Source organism: Fukomys damarensis, unplaced genomic scaffold, assembly GCF_012274545.1.
Source record: "Fukomys damarensis isolate Sample0158 unplaced genomic scaffold, DMR_v1.0_HiC HiC_scaffold_13, whole genome shotgun sequence".
NCBI lineage: Eukaryota > Metazoa > Chordata > Mammalia > Rodentia > Bathyergidae > Fukomys > Fukomys damarensis.
In genome coordinates this window covers 19,753,718-19,780,699 of record NW_022900925.1, presented here as the reverse complement: position 1 = coordinate 19,780,699, position 26,982 = coordinate 19,753,718, and the positions used below count along the sequence as shown (strand labels likewise).

The 26,982-nt window shown below is 38.4% G+C and overlaps 1 protein-coding gene across 3 annotated transcripts in view; it reads left to right on the top strand.

Moving 5' to 3' along the window:
- The first annotated feature begins 2,544 nt into the window (after positions 1–2,544).
- Utp6 (UTP6 small subunit processome component) overlaps positions 2,545–26,982 on the top strand; it is a 38,285-nt gene continuing 13,847 nt past the window's right edge. For all 3 annotated transcript variants that reach the window (XM_010642364.3, XM_010642363.3, XM_010642362.3), the window contains exons 1-11: positions 2,545–2,850; positions 5,971–6,055; positions 11,331–11,372; positions 11,596–11,688; positions 12,376–12,423; positions 13,389–13,452; positions 15,580–15,698; positions 18,760–18,837; positions 19,824–19,905; positions 25,433–25,514; positions 26,339–26,520. In XM_010642364.3, the coding sequence (XP_010640666.1) occupies positions 2,759–2,850; positions 5,971–6,055; positions 11,331–11,372; positions 11,596–11,688; positions 12,376–12,423; positions 13,389–13,452; positions 15,580–15,698; positions 18,760–18,837; positions 19,824–19,905; positions 25,433–25,514; positions 26,339–26,520 (967 nt within the window). In that variant the 5' untranslated portion in view covers positions 2,545–2,758. The remainder of the gene's footprint in view (positions 2,851–5,970; positions 6,056–11,330; positions 11,373–11,595; positions 11,689–12,375; positions 12,424–13,388; positions 13,453–15,579; positions 15,699–18,759; positions 18,838–19,823; positions 19,906–25,432; positions 25,515–26,338; positions 26,521–26,982) is intronic.

Genomic DNA, 26,982 nt, shown 5'->3' with positions numbered 1-26,982 from the left:
GGTTTCTCCTGCAGATGATATTTTTGGTGTTGAGGATAGTATCTCAGGCCTCACATATGCTAACAACTCTCTATCACTGCTCTAAACCCACAGCCCCTAGGAGGTGCTTTTTACCTCCTCAAGAGCTCCTTCTTGGATTGATATTTTCACATATTTATGTGATGCATTAGGTGGGTTAATAAAAGAGTTTGAACAAAGCCAGGGGTGGTGGTGCATGCCTGTAAACCCAGCACTTGGGAAGTTGAAGTGGAGGATCGCTGCAAGTTCAAGGCCAGCCTAGGTTACATAGTGAATTCAAGGCCAGCCTGAACTACACAGCAAGACCCTGTCTCAACAAACAAATAAACAAACAAAAAAATTAAAAAGAGAAGAGTCCACATAGTATCTATATACACAGTTAAGTCTTAGGTAGCTATTACAGGTACAGAAGTGAAATGGAGGATTTGCCATTTCCATTGTAACATATTTTTTCCATTGTAATAATTAAAAGCAGTATAAGCATTAAGATTTAAATTTCAAAATGAGGGGAGTAGAGTATTTGTTGTTAGGTTGATTTACAAATTGTCTATCAGTAGCTGGGCATAGTGGCGCACTCCTATGATCCCAGCTCTCAGGAAGCTGAGGCAGGAAGACTCCTGTGTGAGTTCAAGGCCAGTCTGGGCTACACAGCGAAACCCTGTCTCCCCCCCCCAAAAAAAAGGTATCTGATGAAAAATTGTATGCCAGCTTTGCCTTAAATGAAAGATTAATAATTTGCCAGAGCTTGCTGACTTCCTTGTACCTAAAGAAATTTTGGGAGTGCCTTTTCTTATTTCATACATTTATTATTTTTATTTTTATTTTTGGTGGTACTGGGGATCGAACTCAGGGCCTTGTGCTTACCAGGCAGGTACAAAGCCACTGAGCTACATGCCTGGCCCTTCATGCATTTTTTTTTTTATCGAACTCAGGGCCTTGTGCTTACCAGGCAGGTACAAAGCCACTGAGCTACATGCCTGGCCCTTCATGCATTTTTTTTTTTTTTTAAAGTACTGGGATCAAATCCCTATGCACTTGTGAGGCAAGTGGTGGAATCACTGAGCTAAATCCCTAGCCCTTCATGCCTTTATTTATGGAGTGCTTATTATATGATAGGAATTTCTCTCTCTTTCCAGGGAACAAAACAGGAAAAACATTCCTGCCCATGTTGGCGCTTACTATCTAGTGTCATTCCCACTCCTACTCTTAATACAGGGCCCAGTCATTTCACTATTACAAGGAAATTGCATTTTTGTGTTACAGCTATAGTTTTCCTCCATGTTCCTCCTGTCATACAGCTGAGAGCTAAGAAATGATAAAGCCCAAGCCAACCTTTGTCTTAGCTTTGAGGCCAGAAGAGTAAAATGTGAAAAGAAAAAAAGGAAGGAAAGCTACAGACATGGAGCATAATTAATTGTTAAGCCTAGACCCCTTTCATAAATCACACAGAGGATCAAGGTTTCAATGTGAGTGTTGAAATAAACAGGTCTAGCAAGAATTCCTGCTTAGGAGTTGGCTTTTTATCATCTCCCAAAACTTTTTAAGAACCGAGTCATGCAGTTATTATTTTAGGTTTAGTAATTATACCAGCGCTATAGCATCTAAGCTGGGTTGCCTGATGTTCCCTTAGCAATGCTAAGCTGCTTGGGCAAATGCTTTACGGAGATTCTATAACTTCTTTTCTCTCTCTCTCTCTTTTTTTTTGTTTTTTGTTTTTTGAGACTGGGTCTCACTATGTAGTTGAGACTGACCTGGAACTCACTATGGAGCCCAGGCTGGTCTGAAACTCACAGTGATCTCCCTGCCTCAGCCTCCCAAGTGCTGGGATTACAGGCGTTCGCCACCACGCCCGCCTATAACTTCTTGATTTGAGTAACTCCCAAACTTTTCAATAACAAAATCCCCTTTCCTAAAACATATTACACTATCTGATATTTACCCAGAGCCAAGTGTTTTGAAAGAGCTTGTCTACACAGTCAGGATATTTAAATAATAAACATTTCTTCCTATATTGAAATTAACTCCCCAGTAAGATTTTTTTTCTGGTACTGGGGATCGATCTCTAGGACCTTACACTAGTGAGGCAGGCGGCCCCGCCCCTGAGCTAAATCCCCGGCTCCTCCCCGAGTAAGATTCTCATTGGCACGTGAAAATCCAAGGTCATCAGGCTAGTTTTACTACACGTGGAATAAAGCAAAGACTACGGGTTTGGGGCAGCCAGGCCAGTTTGAGCCCCTGAGGATTTACTTCCATGGCTTTTTGAAATTCTTACGTTCCCCAATTATAAAATCTCTCTCTATTACCGTTCTACATTTCTTTTAGGTTCGGGAATGGGGACTGGGGAAAGGGAACACAACAAAAATATCTAGCAGAAAACGTGCCTCACGATACTTTCAGGTACCCTGGTAACTTTCCGATCGTAGCCTACGTCCCACGGCGCGCGCAGCTAGCTCCGCCCCCTTATGGTTCTCGCCCCCTCCTAGCCCCGCCCCTCTGCTTGAGTCCTTAACAAGGACCAGGAGGGTTTCTGGCTGCAATCCCACAGTCAGCCACAGAGAGGTGACGGCAGCCGCGAGAGCAGAAGGGCCGTTCCCAAAGGCGGAAGCGGAAAGGGCGGGAGCTAAGAGCACGTTACGTCAGTACGTATGAGCTTTACGGCTGGGCCTCCTGACTGGAAAGGTGGGCGCTTCCTGCGCGTGTCGTTGTCTTACCTCCTGTATCCTTGTATCTTTCGGACCTTATGGCGGAGATAATTCAGGAACGCATAGAAGATCGAATTCCCGAGTTGGAACAGCTGGAGCGTATTGGACTGTTCAGTCACGCGGAAATTAAGTGAGAGGACTGGGGCGGGCGGAGGGGAGGTTGGGGGTGTGTGTAGCTGGTGGTTAGGGGTGGGATAGTTGATTTTTATTTATGTTTCCTACTCAATAAAATCTAATTTCCAGACCTTTCTGTCCAGAATAAAATTCTCATCCATTGAAAGGTGACCCGATATGTTGTTCTACCAAATTGATGAGTTATTTTGGTTCTCATTTTCTTTGCTTTTTTATTTGAGAATTTATGAAATCTGTATATATGAGTAGTATGAAAAGTATTAAGGCCCATCTGTCATTTTCCTCTTTCGTCTCTGCTTTCTACAAACTTCCTTTTCTGTCACTACATCTTGTTTGGTTGGAAATTTAAGATAAATGTTATATTATCAATATATCTTTGTACCTATTTTCTACTGATGATGAATATTAATTTTTAAGTAAATTTTATTATAACTATACTTAATCATTAATATCATTTAGTATCTGATACATATTACAAATTCTTCAACTCCTTCAAAGATATTTGTTTTTTCTCAAATTATACTAATCACCAACATTCCACACATCACTAAACTATTTTATTATACCTAAGTATATACTGTATTGTAGAAAATATGCATTGTGTATATGTGTGGGGGTATTTTTTACATATATGTGTGCACTATTAAATGAGAAACATAGGCTTGAATGTGGTAGGATTGTGCACATTTGGCATATTGATAGTTTCTCTGGCAACCTTATGATTTCTTTAAATAATGACTTCATAGTCATTCGTTTGGGAAGAATATTACATATCTATTGGTGTTAAATTCTATCATTATGCTTATAAAAATATAAAAATAAGTATGGGATATAAAATAGAAACAGAAAAATCTGATCTTAAAAATGTGAATTTTTTTAGTTGCTTTTGGATTTCAAATAAAAGTATATTTTTTTCTGTGGGAAGTTTTGTTAGAAAATGTAAGTGGTACATCAACAGATATATGATATTTATCAATTAATTAAACCAAGAAGTTTATAAATCATAAAATTTTGAGGACAGTTTCTCAACTAATATGTAACTTTGTTTTGTTTATAATTACATTATTTCAAAAATATAAGAAAATGAGAAAGAACATGTTTGAAGATCATATCAAACAAATGTATTTCGATTAGTTTGTTACATAAATTCTTGTTTATTTCATATCTTTTTTTTGCTGCCATATATATGTATATTTGAAATTTTTATTTAGTATCTTCATTTCTTGTTATCATGTATCTTTGCAATCTTTAATTAAAAAAAGAAAAGAAAAAAAAATGAAAGGTGACCTGTCAATCTATTTACCCACCAGAAGCACTGTCAGCCCTTTACAGAGCCGGGTCTTGGAGCTATAAAGATAGTATAACCAAGGTCTTTACCTATCAAGAGTAGGAAGCTCGGACAAATTTAACGTTTTAGTTGCAGGGTAAGGTAGAGCGAGGGTGTAGTGCTCTAGAGATGGGAGCAAAAGGCTGCTGAAGCCCGGGAGGAGTGGGTAAATCTTCCTAACTAGAATCGCTAATGAGCACCATTTAATTTCGTTTTGTCTGTGATCGCAGAGCCTACCCACGGCATCTTGACCATAGTTGACATTCAGTGATTTGTTAAAATTATTTTTAGTGGGTTGCTGTGACTTTCTGATTTACAATGACTGTGGGTGAAGTAGTGTGACTGCGGGAGCCTGAAAATAAATACTTGTTAATAAAACAGAGCATAGCAATGAAGACTCGTAGAAAGTGCTCAGTAAGCTGGGTGTGGTGGCACAGGCCTATAATTCGAGCACTCTGGAGGCTGAGACAGGAAGATCCGTATGAGTTCGAGACCACCCTGGGCTACATAATAAGTTCCAGGTCAGTCTCAACTACATACATAGTAAGACCCTGTCTCAACCCCCCCCAAAAGGAAAAGAAAGTGCTCAGTAAACATTACCATTGCTAAGTATAATTGTCCTGTATATCTTGGGATTAAATTCTAATTACAGTAAAGATAACTAAGGATGATGAAGCTAGGTGTGGTGGTGCACATCTTTTATCCTAGCAGGCTGGAGGCTGAGACGGGGAAAAAGTTAGAGGCCAGCCTGGACCACATAATGAGTTCAAGTCTGGCCTGGTTTCTGTAGTGACATAGTGAGGCTGTGTTTCAAAAAACAAAAGTATACTGTAGTAACTTGATTATTATAAAAAGCTTCCTATTGAGGGATGAGTATGTAACTCAGTGGTAGAGAGCTTGCCAAGCATGCACAAGGGTTTGAACCCAGTCATCTTAAGAACACAGAAGTAGGTTATGGTGCTTCTCTGTGATAGCCCAGCCTACAATGTATGGTGTATTTTTATTTTTTACTTCTTTTTTTCCTCCCTTTTTACCTGGCCCAAACTTGCTGTGCACAGACTGTTCTTCCCCTATTTGTCTTGTTTCCTCCTCCTTTTCTGTTTCTTTTTTTGGTACTGGGGATTGGATTGAACTTAGGACCTTGTGCTTATGAGGCAGATGTGGTGCTACTGAGCTAAATCCGTGGCCCGTTTTTTTTTATTTTGCCTACTTTTAATAAATATAAAACTTTGCCTCTGGGGAGAAAAAATACAGAAGTATGTTAGGCAGTACTTACCTGTGAAGGATAATTGTATCTGAGAATTACAAGCTTTCATAAATACTTGTTTTTAAAAATATGTGTGTATACACATATGTGTGTGTATATATACACACATACATAAGAGTATATGTGTGTGTATACACATGTGTGTGTATATATACACACATACATACATCAAAAAAGTGTATACACACTTGTTGTTTGCTGTATTGGAAGCTAATGGCCAACCCCTTTGAGCCCTTCATTGTAGAGGCCAAAGGTAACTTGTGTTAATCTCATGATGTCTCAATCATTTTAATATTAAAATATTCATACAATTTTTTTTTTTTTTTTTTGGTACTGGGGATCGAACTTGGGGCCTTGCTGCTTGCGAGGCAGGTGCCAGAACTACTGAACTAAATCTGGCCCCACAGTTTTTCTTTTTTTAATGTATACTTTTTTGAGCAGACTCTGTATATGACCTTAAACCCAAAGTTACTTAACTTTTGCTTTTTTTTTGAGTATTATAATTTAAATGACTTTTTCCTTAGAGCAATCATTAAGAAGGCTTCTGATCTAGAATACAAAATACAGCGAAGAGCACTTTTCAAGGAAGACTTTATCAATTATGTTCAGGTAAGTGAATAATTACATTTTAGTCCTCTAAAATTTTGAGTTTTCTGCAAAATTCCATGATTGTTGATTAGATAGGTATTTTTGAACAGGATAAGAGGTGGTTATTGGGAATTGCGTGGCCTACTGAGACTTTTTTAGTTCTTGGCAAAGTGAACTTTTTTTTGCCTGCCTGCCTGCCTGCCTGCCTTCCTTCCTGCCTTCCTGCCTGCCTTCCTGCCTTTCCTACCTTTCCTACCTTTCCTACCTTTCCTGCCTTCCTCCCTCCCTCCCTCCCTCCCTTCTTTCTTCCTTCATTTCTTCTCAGCACTGGGGAATGAATGCAGGGCCTTGGACATGCTAGGCAACCACTTAACACTGAGCTATATCCTCTGCCCTCTTTTTTCTCCCCTCCCCCTTCTCTTTGCTTCTCTTTTCTTTTTTTGTTTCTTTCCTTTTCCTATTAGTAAATCAGAGACTACCTGAGACGTAGTGTGTGTCAGGGTTTCAGTAAGAAATTTGCCTGTTGGAAGGCAGGATAGAGGAGTTTGAACTTGATAATAGTACATGGTTGGAAAATCTCTTAAGTCTATCAATTTGGAAAGAGGGAATCTGCAAAATTCTTGCATCTTCTAAATGGATGGAAGGTTTGAATAAAGATAAGCCTAGGGTAATTTTCAATTGAGGAAGAATAGCTAGTATGTTGGATGACAGAATCACCATTCAAAAAGAACTAATAAGATGAAATGTTTGTTCTGGGCGTGGTGGTGCACCCCTGTAATCCCAGCACTTGGGAGGCTGAGGCAGCAGGATTGCTGTGAGTTCGAGACCAGCCTGGACTACATAGTGAGTGCCGGGTCAGTCTCAACTACATAGTGAGACCCTGTCTCAAAAAACCAAAAAGAAAAGATGAAATGTTTGTAAGAGTAAGTTCTGAGGTTAGATAGAAAAAGAAAAGCTGAATAAGCAATATATGAGACTTGGCTAAAAATCTTGCTTTTGGAAGAGAACTTGGTGCATGTTGTAAAATATAACAATATAATATCTACATTAACAAAAAGTAGAGTGATGGGTAAAATTGCAAATAGTAGGCATCAAGATGTTACTTTGGAAAAAAACCTTTGTTTTATGACTATAGCAAAGTGTAAAGGTTAAGACTACATTTTCAGAAAAGGACTTTGAGCTGAGTGTGGTGGTGCATGAGTGAAGTGTAATCCTAAGACTCAAGAGGATGAGGCAGGAGAATGGCAGTAAGTTCGAGGCCTGCATGAACTCCATAGCAAAACCCTATCTCAACCCCCCAAATATATACGTATACAGTGTGCATATATTATACATAGTTTTAGAGAGTGTAACTGAAGTAAATTGAAAAGTACACATATGTCTAAAAAATACACAGGCTCTCTTTCTTACCTGGCTGCATACAGCCATGTTAACTTAAAGTGAGACACGATAGTTTAAGTCAGTGAAGTTCTGGGTATCCACATTGAAAATACAGAAATTTTAATTAGATCCCCTCATATAGTGCACAAAAATAAATTCCTGATGAGTTAAAAATCTTTTTTTTTTTTTTTTTTTTTTTTTTTTTTGTTTTTTTTTAATTGAGTTTACTGGTACATTTTAGGGATACAGTACAGTTACATTCATTGTTGGGATCTTGTACCTCTACATGACAAGTCTTGATTCTCATTTTTTCCCCTTACCCCTGCCGTCCCTTCACCCCCTCCTCCTCTCCCCATCTACAAACACTTTATTTTCATCTTTTCATTATCTCACATTTTTTTCTTTTTCCTTATTACCCTTCCCCTACCCATCCCACCTTCCCTACACCTTTAGCTCCTTTCTTCCCATTTCTAAATGTCAGTAATCTTATTAAAAATCTTAATGTGAGGGGAAGACAAAGTAAAAGTGATTAGGATGAAGGCTGCGGATTTAGCTCAGTGGCACTGTGCCTGCCTTGAAAGTGCAAGGTCCTATCCCCGGTACCAAAAAAAAAAAAAAAGTGTTTAAGATATGTAAATTTACCAGTTCCCCAAGGTGAATGTAATTATTTCATATCACAAACATATAAAAAGAAACAAAACATTCAGTAAATTAAAAAAAAATCTTAATATAGGAAAAAACTAAATCTTCTATAATTCTATAAAAACTATGAAAGAATAATTTCAGGTAGGAAAAAATTTCTTTTTCTTTTCTTTTTTTTTTTTTGGTACCAGGATTGAACTCTGGATCTTGTGCTTATGAGGCAGGCGGTGGTGCCACTGGGAAAAATTTCTTAAATGAGAATGTGAAAGCACAAACCATGAGAGAAATTGACTTGATTATGTTAAAAGACAGAAATTCCTGTATAAAAAAGATACCAGAATTAATGTGAAAAGACAGGCCACAAAATAAGAGAAAATAATTGTAACACATGATTAGAATACCCGTATACAAAGAGTAATATATATACATATCTGGGAGGAACTACAGATCAATAAAGAAGTGATAAACTACAAGGTCCAGGAATTTAGCTCAGTGGTTCTGCCGCCTGCCTCACAAGCACAAGGACCCAAGTTTGATCCCTGGTATCAAAAAAAAGAAGCGACAAACTACAAATAAAAGTGGGCACATCATATGAACAGGCAGTTCACAAAGTGTGAATATCAGGGCTGGGGATTTAACTCAGTGGTTCTGCCCCTGCCTTGCCAGCTCAAGGACCCGAGCTCGGTTCCGGGTACCAAAAAAAAAAAAAAAAACCCCACAAAAGGTGAATATCATAGTTAAACTTAGGAAAAGATGCAAGCCTTATTAGTAATCCAGTAAATATAGATTAATTAGGACACAGTTCTGTTTCATATCCATCATACTAGTGAACTTTGTAAAGACTGGCAGTATCAGTACCTATTTGGTACAGTCACTTTGGAAGGTATCCCATAGATTGAAAATTTATGTACTTAAAACCCAGCACAGTAAATTTAATTAAGTGATTCACATACACAGTAAATACTGAATGCATACTATATATACAGCAGTGGTACAGTGCGGTAGTCTTATACAGTCATGGTTGTAAATGATAAAATTAGGATAGTCATTGCCTTTGGAGAGGGAGTAAAATGCAATCAAAGAGGTAGGGAGCTTTATTTTAACATATATTTCTAAAGACGTTTTGAAGCAAATATAGCAAAATGTGGGCTTTGGTATATCTGTAGGATTTTTTTTTGTGTGCTTGAAATATTTTATAAAAGATTTTTTTTTGACTGGGCGTGGTGGCGCATGCCTGTAATCCCAGCACTTGGGAGGCTGAGGCAGGGAGGCTGAGGCAGGAGGATCGCTGTGAGTTTGAGACCAGCCTGGGCTACATAGTGAGTTCCAGGTCAGTCTCAACTACATAGTGAGACCCTGTCTCAAAAAACCAAACAAAAAAAAAAAAGATTTTTTTTTTGTAATCCCAGCACTTGGGAGCCTAAGGCAAGAGGACTGCTGCAAGTTCAAGGCCAGCCTAGGCTATATAGCAAGACTCTGTCTCAAAAAACAAAACAAAACAGGGCTGGGGATTTAGCTCAGTGGTTCCCCTGCCTACCTGGCAAGTGCAAGGTCCGGAGTTTGATCCCTGTACCAAACAAAACAAATCAAACCAAAACAAAATAACCTTTCTTTTCCCCCAGTGCTAGTACTTGAACCTAGAGCTTCTTTCCTGCTACACAAATGCTCTATTTAAACAGTTTTTATTTTACTTTTTTGCAGTGCTGGCTATCAAACCCATGTCTTGTTCAACTTGGGCAAGTATACTGCCGAGCTATCCCTCTCATCATATATAAAACAATTTTTAGCTGGGCATGGTGGCCCATGCTTGTAATCCCAGCTGTTCGGAGGCTGAGTCAGGAGGATCGCCAAGTTCAGAGACAGCTTGAGTTTCATAGTGAGTTCAAAGCCAGCCTGAACTACATAGTGAGACCCTATCTCAAAAAACAGAATAAAACAGTTTTAAATGAAGCATGCAATCTTGTGAGATTTTGAGCTTTGTGTCTCAGTTACTCTTCAAGTAGTTGCTTAGAAAACAATTATATAATATGTATAAGTAATGCTGGGGATTTAGCTCAGTGGTTCCACTGCCTGTCTCACAAGTGCAATGTCCCAAGTTCAATCCTTGCCCCCCCCAAAAAAAACAAAACAACAACAAAAAACCCAAAGAAAACAAAACAAACAAAAAAATATGTAAGTACCAATTCTGCAAGATGTATGTAATATATATTGCAAGTATATATTACTAAAAACAAATGAAATAGTAGTGCTTTTTAAGAGAGCTATAGGGGTTCTAAGTGCTATTTTAAATTTATCTGCTTTATTATTTATGTATCAGTGAAGATATTTTTTGAAAGTTTTTTTTTCTTTTTTGAAGTTTGAGCATACTCTTATAAAGTAGAATTTAAAAAAAGTTTTATTAGTTGGGTGTGGTGGTGCACGCCTGTAATCCCAGCACTCTGGGAGGCTGAGGCAGGAGGATTGCTGTGAGTTTGAGACTAGCCTGGGCTACTTAGTGAGTTCCAGGTCAGTCTCAACTATGTAAAGAGACTTAAAAAAAAAAAAAAAAAAAAAAAAACCCACAAAAAACAAAATTATTATATTTTGGGGGGAGTACCGGGGATTGAACTCAGGGACTTGCACTTGCGAGGCAGGTGCCATGCCACTGAGCTAAATCCCTGGCCCTAAAAATTGTATTTTTTATGGGTGCATGTTTGTGATATATAGTGGTTACATTTACCTTGGAAGTTTTATACATACACATATTAGAAATTTGTATAAATGGTTATAAATCTTGTCTCATGGTGTTTGTAGGTTGCTTTCTTTGACCCTTAGGTGTTTTTTTGTTTGTTTGTTTTTTTTAGTACCAGGGATGGAACTTGGGACCTTGAGCTTGTGAGGCAGGCGGCAGCACCATTGAGCTAAATCCCTGGCCCGACCCTTGGGTGTTTTAAAAGCTTGTTGCTTTTGTATTTGTGAATTTTGCTGATACAAAGTGAATTTTCAGTAAATTCTGTAGGAAGCGCAGAGTAAATAAACTCTGCGCTTCTTCATAACAAATTATCTTCTGGACTGGGGATTTAACTCAGTTGCACTGTGCCTGCCTTGCAAGCTCAAAGTTCTGAGTTAGATCCCCAGTACTGCAAAACAAACAAACAAACAAACAAAAAACAAAATTATCTTCTGGTTTATATTTTTGGTTTTTACTTCATGAATTGAGCTAGATGTATTTCCTATATTTAAAAGGTTATAATTTCTCTTGCTTCTATTTCTTTGTATGTTTTCTTTTCCACAGTATGAAATTAATCTTTTGGAACTGATCCAGAGAAGAAGAAGAGTAAGTAGATAATTTTCTAGAAGTTGCCTAAAAAAATACAGAATAAAGCAATATGGGATCACACTTAGAACTTAGGTTTGGCAGACGGGGTTGATAAATGGTGATGTGCTCATAATGGTTATTTGTAATGCTTTCTGTGTCTGTGTTGTTAAGTGATCTTTGGGAATGCTGTTTTGGATAAGTGTGATTAAATTGAGGATTTGGTTTTCGTGTCTCCTTCTAGCGCATTAAATATTCATTTAAGAGGGATGAGATTGAACATTCTATTGTACAGCGAGTACAAGGTGTCTTCCGACGTGCTTCAGCAAAGTGGAAAGTAAGTGATCCAAGCATCTTTAAGAGATATAAAGACATATACAGTGTTGTACATATTATGAGTTGAATATTTAAATTCATTGTTCTCTATTCTTGGGTGTTTTAAACTTATTTGAATGAGTTCATTCAAAATTGAATTAGTTTATTGTTTGAAACACTTTTTGAGCCACTTAAACCATTAAGAAGATTGATCTCATTACCTTATTGTTCTACGAGAAATGGTGCTGAAAACAGTATATTTGACACTGAGTGTAGGATTGGGAAATCACCTGCGATGTGTTTGGATACCTGTAAATGAAGTACACTGAAGATTTGAGGTGCAGTACCTCAGTAACGATGGTCTTCAAATTTGGATTGGGGCTGTACATGCTACCTGGGAAATACTTTGGATTCTTGGGAATGACAAATTTTATGTGTCTATACATGATTGAAACTTTTTTAGAAGAGCACTAAACAAATAACCATCCAGACAACAAGTGTTTTCTTGTGTATAGTGGGCATAATTGGAGTCAGATTGAAATTGTAGTTAAGAGATCCAAGACCTTGCTGAGGAACAGACTCATAGGCTGAACAGGGATAACACATTGGATCTTCTGGATCTTGACTGTATTTCTGACTAAATTAATTAATGTAGAGGTGTATTATGTATAAAGTCAAATCCAGGCAGCTCATTGAATTTCTCCTGCAGGATGATGTTCAGCTTTGGCTGTCCTATGTGGTTTTTTGTAAGAAGTGGGTAAGTAAAGCCACATCTAAATTCTTTCTTTTTGTTAGTCTGCCTTTTAAGCTTTATGTTTCATTCCTGAACTCCATGTTTATTCCAGAGGTGTAAGACTTTTTTTTTTTTTTTGAGGCAGGGTCTCACTGTGTAGTTGAGACTGACCTGGAACTCACTATGTAGCCCAGGCTAGTCTCGAACTCATAGCAATCCTCCTGCCTCAGCCTCCCGAGTGCTGGGATTACAGGTGTGTGACACCATGCCCAGCTATACTCTCCTTCTTTTTAAAAAAATTTGAAATAGGGTCTAAGTTGCTAAATTGCCCAGGCATTGCTCAAACTGCCATCTTCTTGCCTCTGCCTCCTAGAATGCTGAGATTACAGCTATGCACCACTATGGCTGGCTCTTTTTTATTTTTTGTTTTGAGATAAGATCTTGTTAAATCACTGAATTGTCCAGGCTGGGCTTGAACTTGTAATTCTGATGCTTCAGCCTACCAGAGTGTGGAGTTTATTTATTTATTTTTGGGTTTTTTGAGACAGGGTCTCACTGTATAGTTGAGACTGACCTGGAACTCACTATGTAGCTCAGGCTGGTCTCGACCTCAGTGATCCTCCTGCCTCAGCTTCCCAAGTGCTGGGATTACAGGTGTGTACCACCACGCCCGGCTACAAGAATATATTTTATTTTATTTTATTTTTTTGGTACCGGGGATTAAACTCGGGTCCTTGCGCTTGCGAGGCAGGCGGCGGAACCGCTGAGCTAAATCCCCGGTACAAGAATATATTTTAAATGCTTTTTAAAATTAGTAGTTTAGATAGAAAACAGCTCTGAGTGTGTATTTGGTGATATGTCCTGAGCAGCAATAGCAGATCTTGTCCCATTTACTTTTACATTTGTTGAGGGTATAGTATATACTGTATACAGATGAATAGTGATGATTTCTCTGCAGAAAAGTAGAAATTTTTCTTCTTCTTTTGCAGGCTACCAAAGCTCAACTTAGCAAAGTATTCTCTGCCATGTTGGCCATTCATTCAAACAAGCCAGGTATGGTGAATTCTTTTTTTTTTTTTTTTTTGGTGCTGGAGATTGAACTTGGGCCCTTGCATTTTTGAGGTAGGTGGTAGAACCACGGAGCCAAATCCATGGCCCTATTGTGAATTCTTATCAATTCTTTTTCTACATTTTATTTAGAGTCAGCCACTTTGCAGTTTATTTTGCTTGATGAATTTAAGAGAAGTTATTTTGAGGACTTAAACTTAGGCAGTTGTCCTTAGCAACTTTGCTTTTTTTAAATTTTTGAGACAGGGTCTTGATGCGTAGTTCAGGCTGGCCACGTACTCACTGTGTAGCCAGGCAGCCCTCAAGCTCTTGGAGATCCTCCTGCCTCTGCCTCCCAAGTGCTGGGACTGCAGGTGTGTGTCACCACACCTGGCTTATCAGCATTGTTCTTGATTAGCTGCCTCTTGTGGTCATTCATCCTTGCTTGGTGTGTATTAGTAGTTACTATGTTAGGTGTTGTAGCTGCATCCAAGAACTGTCTCTCTTTTTAGTTGGTGGAAAGGAAATAAACTCGTTAGTTTGGTGAGGGACATTTTTTTGAACACAGTGAAATTTGAGTGATTTCAAGTGTTTCACAGGGAAAAGTTTTGACACAGATTTTGTTGTCAGCACAGAAGGTTGACTAGCACAGAAGAGGCATGCATATGCATAGTTTGCAAGTGAAAGATTTTTCTTGTGAGAAAGTGAGTGATACATTGTTTTATAGTGGAGGTACTCTAGTACCTATTCTCAGGGTGGTAGGCTCAGTAGACATTTTGTACCACACAAGACCCAAATAGGCTACATTTGTCACCACCTTTCTCAGAAAGATACAGCAAGATAGCATTGGGTGTGTTTCCTCAACAGAATCCTTTCAGTAGTTTGGAGGCCACTCTGTGTTTTCTAGGATGGCACTTCAGGTGTGAGAGGACAGATTACATGAGTGGTAGGGAAACCACTCTAGTAGAAGCTCTGTGGTTGAGGATAGCTTCTAGGAAGCCTAGGAAAGGTCCGTGCTGGATTCTAGAAGATACATGCTCAAGAAAGCCCCAAGAACTTGCTACCATTTATGTTCCTCCTACAAAGATGCAGTTACCAATCAAGGGTCATTCTTCTGGTAAAAGTCTTATCTGGTGAGAAAGCTGCCTTTTATTGTGCTTCTAGGGAAATAGCTAGAATGTTAATTTCTTTTTTTTTCCTCATTGTAGAATGTTAATTTCTAACATTTCTAATTAATGGGGTCAATTTTCCTTTGGAAAGACAAGTTTTTTTGGGCTGGGGAATTTAGCTCAGCAGCACGGCACCTGCTTGGCAAGCATAAGGTCCTGAGTTCATCCCCTGTACTAAAACAGAAAAAGACAAAATTTTCTTTTTTTTGAGACAAGGTCTCACTGTGTAGTCCAGACTGCTCTGGAGCTCACTGTGTAACCCAGACTGGTCTTGAACTCACAGTTATCCTTCTGCCTCAGCCTCCTGAGTGCTGGGATTACAGGCGTGTGTGTCACCATGCCTGGCTACAAAAAAAAAAATTTTTTTCAAACTAAACTATATAAATATAGAGAAGAGTGCAGAAACAATTTATTGATTCTAGGATACAGTTTTTTTTCCCTCAACATTTTAACAAATTTAAAATTTGTATGTGACTTAAAATAATTAAAGTTGTCCGTAGATCTGGCGAAATACAGTAACAGGCACTTATGTATCAATTGTCCAGAGTGAATATATGTTGGCATTTACCTACTTGCTTAAAATATACTTTCTGCATTTACCTAGAACAGTAAAACTTTGCAGCTAGAAGCTCTCTCTGTCCTTGTCCCCTTTAAGTTTAAAAAAAAATAATTAGCCAGGCATAGTTGTACATGCTGCCTGTAGTCCCAGCACTTTGGCAGGCTGAGGCAGGAGGGTCACAAGTTTGAGTCCAGTCTGGGCAGTTTGGTGGCTTAGTAGAACCATGTCTCAAAATAAAAAAAGGGCTGGGAAATAGCTCAATGTTAAGGCCCTGGGTTAAAATCTCAATACAGCAAAAACAACGAACAAAATCCCCCTTGAGTATTAAAATTGGAGCACTGCTTTTTTTGTTGCCTAATATGATTAATTTACTGAAGTGAAATCTGATGTTTTTTTCTTTTATAGCTTTGTGGATTATGGCAGCCAAATGGGAAATGGAAGATCGCTTGTCTTCAGAAAGTGCAAGGCAATTATTTCTTCGGGCTCTTCGCTTTCACCCAGAATGCCCAAAACTCTATCAAGAAGTGAGTATACCAGGTGTGGTTGTATGCACCTGTAATTTGAGCTACTCAGGCTGGGTGAAGGATTTGAGTTTGATGCCAGCTTGGGCAATTTAGGGAGACCCTATTGCAAGATAAAATAAAAAAGGGCTAGAGATACAGCTTAGTGCTCCCTGGGGTCAGTGTCAGCCCAGTATTGAAAATTTAAAAAAGTGAGTGTGGAGGCGGGCAATGTAGCACATGCTTGCAATCCCAGCAGTCAGGAAGGAAGCTGAGGTAGGAGGGTTGTAAGTTTTAAGTCCAGCCCAAGCTATAAAACAAGACCTTGTCTCAAAAAAAAAGAGGGGTGGGGGATTTAGCTCAGTGGTTATGGTGCCTGCCTCATTAAGTGCAAGGTCCGGAGTTTGATCCCCAGTTCCCATCAAAAAAAAAAAAAAAAAAGATATGTGTTCATATAGAATGATTTTAGGGCAAAATATTAATAAAACATACTTCCTTTTTTTTCCTGTACACATATTTCACATAGTAATAATTATGCTTTATATAAAATTTTGTTGCCACCTTTTTTTTTTATTTGAGATATGGTCTTGTTATGTAGTTCAGGTTGGCCTTGAACTACCTAAGTAACCCGTGCTGACCTTGAATCTGTCCTGCCTCAGCTTGTCAAGTGCTGGGATTACAGGCCTGCATCACCACACTACTACCACTTTTAAAAACAAGGTAGAGGGCTGGGGATTTAGCTCAGTGGTTCGGTGGCCTGCTTTGCAAGCACAAGGACCCGAGTTCAATCCCTGGTACCAAAAATAAATAAAAAAATAAAAAATAAAAACAAGGTAGAGGGCCAGGGATCTAGCTCAGTGGTTCCGCTGCCTGCCTTGCAAGTGCAAGGACCTGAATTCAATCCTCAGTGCCAAATAAATAAATAAATAAAATAAAATAAAATAAATAAATAAAAAGGTAGAGTAACATTAGAATTGTCAGTCCAGGGATTTAACTCAGTGGTGCCGCTGCCTGCCTCCTTAAGTGTAAGGACCCGAGTTTGATCCTTGATACCAAAAAAGGATAGGGCATAACATTAGAATTGTCGCATATTATTACTGTGTTATTGTTAACTGTTTTGTAGCTGCATTGGCAATCTGTTTCTTTTGCAGTCTTTTTTCTTTTCCCTGTATGGAGCTTGTATTATTTCCAGCATTTTCTCTGATCCTTTTATATTTAAAATTATTTCTCCTAAGTTCGATCCCCAGTATCAAAAAAAACCCTTTTCTTTCTGATAAATTTTTGGAAGTAGAATTACTAGCTTAAAGGATATCAACCTAGATAGAAAGATTTTTTAAAATTTTATTTAATTTTTTTGTATAGTATTGAGAACCTGGGGATTGAACCCAGGGCTTTTGTACTAAAAAGCTACATCTCCAGCCTTTTGTGTTTGGTACCAGGGATTGAATTTAGGACCTTGCACTTACCAGGTACCTGTTTATTCATTTTGAGACATGGTCTCACCAAGCCTCTAAGGCTAGGCTTGAATTTGGTGTCCTTCCTCCTCAGCCTCCCAGAGTGCTGGGACTCCAGGTGTATGCCACCGTACCTAGTAATACTGGTGTCAAGTCTTGATTGTCTTTTCATTCAAGTCGAGATTGTCCTGTATTTAGTATGAGTGATTTTTCTACTGAACCTTAGACATTTTGATTATTTTATGAGACACTGGGAAATGTTTAAATTTTCCATTCAGTAGATCTCTTTTGATACTGTTTTCTTTAAGCTAGATGAGAATGGGAGTCCAAATTCTCTCAACCTTGGTTGATACTTTGACATGTTATCGATGAAGTCACAAATAAAATTATTTATAGAAACCTTCATTGTTAGATGACAAACTTGTCTACTTCTAGATTATAACATGTTTGTTAATTCTCCAAGCCATTTGAGCGCTAGATTTTATGGTTTGTTTAGGTTTGAAGTGGTAATCAAGGGTACAGAAGTTTTTTTGTGGGTTTTTTTTGTGGGTTTTTTTTGTTTGTTTGTTTGCTTTTTGGGGGGCGGCTTTGAGACAGGGTCTCACTATGTAGTTTAGACTGACCTGAAACTCACTATGTAGCCCAGGCTGGTCTTGAACTCACAGTGATCCTTCTGCTTCAGCCTCCTGAATGCTAGGATTACAGGTGTGAGCCACCATGCCCAGCTGAGAATTGAATCTTTGACTCTGTACCATTGAGCTACATTTCCTGCCTCTGATTTCAGCCTCTTAAGTACCTGGGATTACAGGCATGTGCCCCTATGAACATGTACCCTGCTTTCTTGGGCATGTCTTTTGCCTATAAAATGAGTTATTATTCCTAACTCTTCAGATTTGAGTGCAGAAGTAATTGTATTCTTTAGTATCTGATTGTTTTATCTACAAATTATTTTTACTTACCTGGGGTTACTTAGCAAGGTCACCTTTTGCTTTCACAGAAGATAAGGTAGAATATGGATCAGTTTATTTCTCTGATACCTTCAGGGTTTGGGTAAAGGATGAGGTTGTGCTTTTCCTTGTCTCCTTTACTATAGGAAATCAGAAGCCCCAATATAATAAGGCTGTCCAGGGCTCATGGAAGTTGGGATATTCACAGATAACTGCTGATTTGAGAGTTAATTTGAAAGACAGCGGCTATTAAAACATTTTTAAGATTTTTTTTTTATTATTTTTTTTTTGGTACCGGGGATCAAACTCGGGTCCTTGAGCTTACATGGCAGGCAGCGGAACCACTGAGCTAAATCCCTGGCTCTTAAGATTTTTGATTTATATCTCTAAGTTGCTTGTCAAGAAGAGCATAAGGTAATATTTTCATCACACCTTGTCATTGTCTCCGACTTTTGTAACAAAGTAAACTGCAGTAGGCTCTCAGGTTTTCTCAGATCCAGTATTTATGGGTTAAAAAAAAAATGGCATCTTAAATTTTTTTTTCCAGTACCAGAGATCGAACTCAGGACCTTGTGCTTGCCTGGCAAGTGAGGTACTCCTGAGTTATATCCCTGGCCCAGCATCTTAAATGTTTTTCATTAAATTATCTCTAAAGATTTTCAAACTGTAATTTCCCATCTGTAGTACTTTAGGATGGAGCTGATGCATGCTGAGAAACTCAGGAAAGAAAAGCAAGAATTTGAAAAAGCTGACATGGATATGGTAAGATCTAAAGTATTGTCACAATATAAACAATATATGGTCTTATAAACAATGTATAGTCTTTTGGGCCTGCATAAGAGTAAGTCTTTGGAGTATCTTTTTCTTTCCCATTTAGTGTTGTCACATTTTGAAACTTAAAAATGAGTCTAGAGTTGTAGATAGGCTTAATAAATACAAAATAAATTTTTGTGCTTTAAATATAGATACTTGGACTATTTAATGTGGTCTTCAAAATTATTACTGATGGGATGGTCAAATGATGTTTTTTTTGTTTTGTTTTGTTTTGGTTTTGGTTTTTTGGTACCAGGGGTTGAACTTGGAACCTTGTGCTTGCAAAGCAGGTGGTGGAACCATTGAGCTAAATCCCTGGCCCTCAAATGATGTTAATACTATATGATCCTTAGGGCTGGGGATTTAGCTCAGTGGCACTGTACCTGCCTCACAAATGCAAGGTCCTGAGTTTGATCCCCAGTACCAAAAATAAAAAAAATACAGTGTGGTCCCAAGTGATATATTAAAAGATTCAAGGTGCCTGAGTTAGACTGTGAAATGTGTTTCCTAGTCTTTCTTCTTTTTTTTAAATACAATTTTAACCGGGAAGACTAGTTTTGAAGAAAAAAGATTTAGAATATTAGAGCTGAAGGAGGAACCTTGCTAGTGTATATTAGCTCAAATCTTTTTTTGTTAATCCAAATAAAATCTTATACAGAAAGTAATCAAGGCATGTAAAACTTGACCCACTGTAGTCTAAATAGAAAGTGGGGTCTCTTGCTGAGTGATCTTGCTACCCCTCTAGGAGCCTGAGATAACATAGCTGGATGATCAGTGATCTTGCCCAAGCCGCATATTTTACAAATGAGGGAACTGGTCCAGAGAGAGAGAGAGAGAAATGGTTTTCCAGGTAGTCTAGGACTGTTAATTTTCATACTAGTGCTCTTTCTATTTTCTGTGTGTCTGTTAAGTTGTATTTAACGTAACCTTTGTAGGGGGATTTTGATCATCCTGAAGAAATCCTTAAGGGCGAGTTGGCGCGGATCATCTACAAAAATTCTATAAGCAAGATTAAAGGTACATATCTTTTGAATATTCATCTGTAGTAGGAAAGTGAAACATTCTATTTGTTATGAGGACTGTTAGCTAATTTTGAGATTTTTCTACTGAATGTGTACAAAACTGTGATTATAAGTTGGGCATGGTGCCTATACCTGTAATTCTGACTCTCTTGAAAGGTGAGGCAGGAGGTCACAAGTTCAGGCCCAGGCTGGGTAATTTAGTGCTTTAGCAATACCCTTTCTCAAAAAATAAAGAAGGTATGGGAATGTAGCTTGGTGTGAATGCCTTTGGTTCAATGCCCAGTTCCTAAACAAAAGAAAAAACAGTGAATATAGGAAATGTGTACTATATCTTTCAGAAAAGGTTTATTTCAGTTAGGTGATAATTGGGAGTTTGAGTTAGATTTTTGAGTACTTAACTCATTTAGGGAGCTGGAATAAATGACTTAGAATCTTTTTCCTTTAAGAAATTTAGAATGACAAGTATTTATGGATGCTCCACATTACTGTGTTAATAATGATTTTGTTGTGTGGTGGGGCTGTTGGATGACCTGTCCCCCCATTTTGTCTTTTATTTTTAGTACAGATATTTTTAATGTAATCATTTTATTTACAGAATTGCAAAAAGTATATCATCACATATAGTGCAAATGCAACTAATGATAATTAGATTTAGATCCTACTTTGTAAACTTTCTATGCCTTTGTAAAATACAGTTACCCAGTTTAGTTATGAAAGGGTTACTTGTCCGTATTCATGATATTACCAGACATGGCAATCAGAAACACAGTGGGCATGGAGAATTATACTGAAGATTCCCTTCAGCGTCTTGAGTGAATGAACCTCCCTCTCAACCCCTCCCATTCTCCCATCCTGATCCCACAGCTGATTGTAAAATGAAATACACATTTGAGGTATAAACTTTTCAAAAGTCACAATATAAAATGTTAACTGATGAAGCTGTAAACTGGTGTGATAATTTGTCTTATTTGCCTTGCTAGCATTAGCACCATGTAGGCACTTTTCTGCAGTCAGGTTATGAACAGCATTTCTCTGTAATAAGGAATATTCCATGCACATCATTTAGGGAAAAGTAAATTAAAAAAATAGAAAAGATTTATGGAGCATGAAATCTGCATGCATGTAAAGTAAGCATATGTTTTATATGTATTTTTCTCTCTGTACAGAATGATAAATATTACTATATCTGATTCAAGTAATTCACTTTCAGGATTCTGCATATTAAGCGATCAAGTTAATCCCACCATTATTGCCTTGCATTTAACATTAAGACTCCATTACCAAGCTGGGCATGGTGGCTCATGCCTATAATCCCAGCACTCAGGAGGCTGAGGCAGGAGGATCGCTGTGAGTTCAGGACAAGCCTGGGCAGCATAGTGAGTTCCAGGTCAGTCTCAACTATATAGTGAGACCCTGTTTCAAAAAACAAAAAAAAAAAAAAAAAAAAGACTCCGGTACCATGTAGCCAAATAGAATATATATAGGACATATTCTATGTGACATGATTTTCTGCTTTACAAAATGGGTCTGGTTTCTGTGTTTCCAAAGAGATGAACAGGTCAGCAAAGCTATAAAATGCCTCTGATTTATATAAATACATCTGTTTATAAACAGTGAGGATTTGAAGTGGACAGTCATTTTGACTTGAGCACCATTCCTTGCCTCAGTTCCATGCTTCAGGGATTTTCATGGATGACTAAAACTAAAAAACGCATTTTACACACTGAGTTCTTACAGCAGTTTAGGGAAAGTATCAATTTGAGAAGTGGGATCCTTTGCTATGTTGATGAAATCTGTGATCAAGAGGCAAATAGGAGCAGTTGTTCAGATTTTGTGTATACCTTGCAACATATCTTTTAAACTGACCCAAACTAGGGTGAGCAAATTTATCTCTTGCAGAATACTAGGTATGTGTTTTTTTTTTTTTTTTAAACTGGGGATTGAACTCAGGACCTTGTACTTGTGAGGCAGGTGGCAGAACCACTGAGCTAAATCCCCAGCCCTAGATATATGTATTTAATCAAGTGTCAAATTCAGACAGGCCTATTTGCCTTAAGTATACTGTATATTCTGCTATAATTTCAGAAAAACATAAGCTCATCTTATCCTGACCATTTTACTAGAAAGCATTCAATACCCACAAGATTTGTATTGATCTTTCTCTGTCTGGAGGAGGCAGAGCCAATTTAAGGATTATCAAACTGTTTGTAACAAACTGAAAAAATCTTTAACGCATAGTGTACAACTGAAAAAATACAATAGAAATGTAAAGGTATGGGGGGACAATAAAGCTTTTCACTCTCCATCAGAGCTTTACTCAAAGGAGTAAGACTGCAGAAAAAGCAAAGTCACAGGTTATTGACAGCCCCTCAGTTATTAAGACACATAAAACATGAATCATTATAGAAATCAGCAGCAATAAATTCTATGATTATATAGAACAAAAAAGTCAAAAAATTCTGGACACAGATTTGACTGTAGGCTTGAAGAAAGGACCCCATCTGGATATCTGATACACAGAAAGCACATGCCCATGTACATTCCACTTTTGTGCTTTTTTTTTTTTTTTGTGGTACTGGGGATCGAACTCAGGTCCTTGGCGCTTGTGAGGCAAGCTCCGAACCACTGAGCTAAATCCCCAGCCCTACTTTTGTGCTTTTGTACACAGCACCTAATAGAACTGAGTATCTTAGGCTGGACCATAGTAAATTAAAAATTCTGAAAAAATTCCCCCAAATTAAAGCATCAATTCATAGTTGTGATTGAGAGTTGATTTTTTTCTTCTAGGAGCAAACAAGTAAAAATATAGCCACGCATATGCACATATATGTACGTGTGTATCTATAGCACATGCTGCGTGAGGAGATCTGTCAGGAGGCAGCTGGTGTTAAATGCTCAGCTTTACTATTGCAGTATCTTCATTTTTGTACTCAAGCATAGGTGTTGGGCCACAAACAAGGCCGTAGATCCTATGTTCCAGCTTAGAGCATTCAGTTTTTTCCTTTTCAACATGCAATGTCACACAGCCTTTGCTATCACTGTTAATAATAGGACAAAATAGTTTTTCTTGCAGTTTTTTCTTGCACATAAGAAGTAAAAGTTTTAGAAATTTAGGACACTCTCGCTTTGCCACTGCCCTTATAACTGAGGCTGGTGCCCATCCTCCAGGATTTACGTTAGGTTCATAGGTAATCTTGCATAGAATGTTTTCCCTGCTTATCTCCTGGTCTTTCTTTTGTGGGCTTACCAAGGTTTGACAAATAGCAATATTTATTTTGGCATGCACACATCGGTTGTTTAGAGGAGCACTGTCATGATCCATAGAAAAATTACAAACTATCTGTTTCAATGTTACTTTCAGTCAAGGCTGGTTATCTTTTGAATGGCAGAAAGATAAAGTGCATCTCGCTGAGAAGCAGGCCATACTTTACTGTATGTCTGATAAATGATGATTACATTATCAGCTTGGAGGCTGGGAATTTAGCTCAGTGGTGCTGCTGCCTGCCTCACAAGTGCAAGGTGTCCCTAGTTTGATCCCTGGTACCCAAAAAAAGCCTAAAAAACAACATTATCAGGTAACATTTCCACCATATGAAATTTTGCTCCAGTTGTTTCCCAGTGATTGCAAACATCAACATTCCAGAAGTAACTGCAGACTTTATGTCCTGTAACACCTTTGACTGCATGAGTAGTTTTCAAAGGATCCAGAATAATCTCATTTTCTTCTGCTTCTCTTCCGTATACCTTCATTTCTCCTACAACCAATTGCCATTTGGCACCTCCACCCACATCCTGCAATGAGTAAGTCATATGGCTCTGCACCATCTCTTCAACCTGTGGATGAATCTATCAGTCCCCACAGAAGAAAAGCCATCTCCAGATGGCAGTGATGTAGGCCAGTGTAATCTGACCTTTTCACTATGTGACTGTTCTTCTGTTTTATCTTGTCTGTTAAGAGCAGCTTCAGCAGCATCAAAGTACTCTTCTTCATTAATCAGACTGTTTGGGCCTTCTTCATAATCTGGCTCTCCAAAGTGGGATTTTTTTTTTTAAAGTTCTGTCATTGCTTTTTTGGGGAGGGGGTTGAGACAGGGTCTCACTATGTAGTTCAGACTGCCCTGGAACTCACTATGTAGCCCAGGCTGGTCTCAAACTCACAGCGATCCTTGTGCCTCAGAGGCCTCCTGAGTGCTGGGATTATAGGCATGCACCATCACGCCTGTCATTGCATTTTTGATTCCTTTTTTTTTTTTTTTGGTACCAGGGGTTGAATTCAGGACCTTGTGCTTGTGAGGCAGGCAGCAGAACCACTGAGCTAAATCCCTGGCTGTCATTGCCTTTTTGTATGCTTCTGTTCTAGTTTCCTCATCTAGACTCTTTGCCAGCTGCCCTTATGTTTTATGATTAATTCAATGCAATGAGAAAGTGCAGCAAGGATTCCAGCAGTAGTTGCCTTGAAGATTATTACTTCCCCTTAAGTTTATGCCATTGATTCCTTTTGGTGTTACATGTAGAGATAACTTTTTTAATGCTATTGGTATTGTGCAAGAAATCGCCATCTGAATGTGTTGCAGGAAAGTCATCCTCATCATCTACCACTTTTTCCCTTTGAAGTTCATCCTTGGAAGTTCAATTCCAGGTACCAAAACAAAACAAACCAAGAATATAAAGGTCATCCTTGGAGATAGCATCAGCACAGATGTTAAAGTACTTCTGGAGGGCTGGGGAGTAAGCTCAGTGGTTCTGCCACCTGCCTTGCAAGCAAGAGTTCCAGAGTTCCAGAGTTCAACCCCCAGTACCAAAAAAAAAAAAAAAAAAAAAAGTATCTCTGAAGAGTTATCAACTTGTTTATACAGGGTGGCTTTAAAGATTTCCATTTTAGCCAATTTCTCAAGTAAACTGTGTCCTTTCTCGAATGAAGAGGTGGATGTTGCAGAATAGCCACTTATTCCAGATACCAGTGACACCATTGAGCCATGGCAACACAGGCTGGATTCAGATGCACATCCTGATTCAGTCTTTTGTTCAGTGGCATCTATCCATTGTAGTCTATGATCTGGATTTTGAGCATGTAGCTACCAAAGATTATCATTTACACTAATATCAAATTGACAGTCATCAAAATCATGAGGTTCCGCTACTGCTGCCATCTTCCTGCCTTCTGTTTTGTTGTATTTCTTTGATTTTTGTTTTTGTTTTTGTTTTTTTGGGTTTTTTTGTTTGTTTGTTTTTTTTTTGGTACCAGGGATTGAACTCGGGTCCTTGCACTTGCAAGTCAGGCAGTGGCACTACTGAGTTAAATCCCTGGGCCTGTTGTCTTATTTCTCAACAACAATAACAAAAACATAACAGTTAACTCCAGCTCAGAGTTGTGTGCTTAGTATGTTTGAGGCCCTGGATTTCATCCCCAGCACAAGAAAAAACCTAATGCCAATACATCAAGAAAATGCTACTTTTACAGTGAAGTGGTTGTTTAGTCTTATTGACAATGAATCTTCCTTTCCCTGCTTTTAAAATTTTAGGTGCAGAGTTTCATGTGTCACTCCTTTCAGTTGTACAACTTTTTGACTTTGCCAAAGATCTACAAAAAGAAATTTATGATGAGTAAGTAAAACACTATAAAGGTGGCTATGTCCATTTCTGATCTTTGTGATAAGGATTTGAGGTTGGGTATTGAGAAAGAGGGAAAGATACCATACTACATCCTTGGAAGAAAAGCTAAGTTTTAGGAACATTATAGTTTAAAGAAGTATATTCTTGGAGAAGTTCTTTGACTTATTTATTAGCTTCTTTTGAGAAATGGTTTGTCTTTATTCAATAACATATTGTAAGCCTCATAGAAGAATCTGTATTTGGCTTTCTTGGCATGTCTTTTGCCTGTAAAATGAATTGTAATTCATAATTCTTCAGATTTGAGTGATGAAAATAATTTTATTCTTCAGTATCTGTATTGTCTGCAAATTATTTTTGCCTACCTGGGGTTACTTGCATTTAAGGGGGCACCCCTTGCTTTCATAGGAAATAAGATAAAATGTGGATCAGTTTGTTACTTGGTTATCTCCAGGTTGTACTTTTCCTCTGCCTCCTTTACTATAGGAAATTAGTAGCCCCAATATAATAGGGCTGTCCAGGGCTCTTGGAGCCTGGGGCATTCGCAGATACCTGTTGATTTGAGAGTTAATTTGAAAGTTAGCATGTGTGAATGGTGCCTTAAAGTCAATAAATACATGATAGCTGTGTTCCGTTCACTGATTCATAACAGAGACTGACAATATTCTGGAGAGCCTGTCAGGAAATGACTCTCATGGTACCATAACTGTAAAGGTGTCCTGTGTACATTCTTAAGAGTATGAAGGACTGCTGCTGTGTTAGATATTCTGAGTTAGTCTCTCATCGTAGGGCAAATGCCAATAGTTTGGGTTTTCTAGCCTTCAGGCTCTGCACACAGATGACCCTCTCACTTGGGATTACGTGGCACGGGGAGAATTAGAGATTGAGTTGCAGCCAGAGGAGCAGCCTTCAACAAAAAAAGCCAAAGCAGTGGAGATGTGCCGAAGGGAGGAGCGGAGCTGTGCTGTGTATGAAGAGGCAGTGAAGACTCTTCCTACAGGTGAACTCCCCAACCGTCATGCGTAGCAGTGTATCCATGAGTGTGAAACTGGTGCCCCTGTTCTCGTGACCAGAAACCTCTAGTACAGTTTGCAATGTAATTTGGCTTTGCAAGTGGTTCTTTTCTGTGCTGGATCTTTTATGAACTTCTTCAGTAATAGTGGTGCCTATTTCATTTATTTGGAGGAAATGATGCTTAGGAAATAATTCAAGAATTCTGTTCATTTAAGGTACAGGGGAGAGAAACTTTGTGCATGCTCAGCGATTGCTGTAGTGCTGAGCTAGATTCCCTAGTCCTCTGTGTTTTATTTGGAGGCCTGGTCTTGCTGAGTGCCTAGGCTATCCTTGAACTGGAAATCCTTCTGCTTCAGGATCCCAAGTTGCAGAAATTACAGATGTGTACCACCGCACTAGGCAGAAGATTCTTTACCATTCCTTAATTATCTTTTTTTGGGTTAAATTT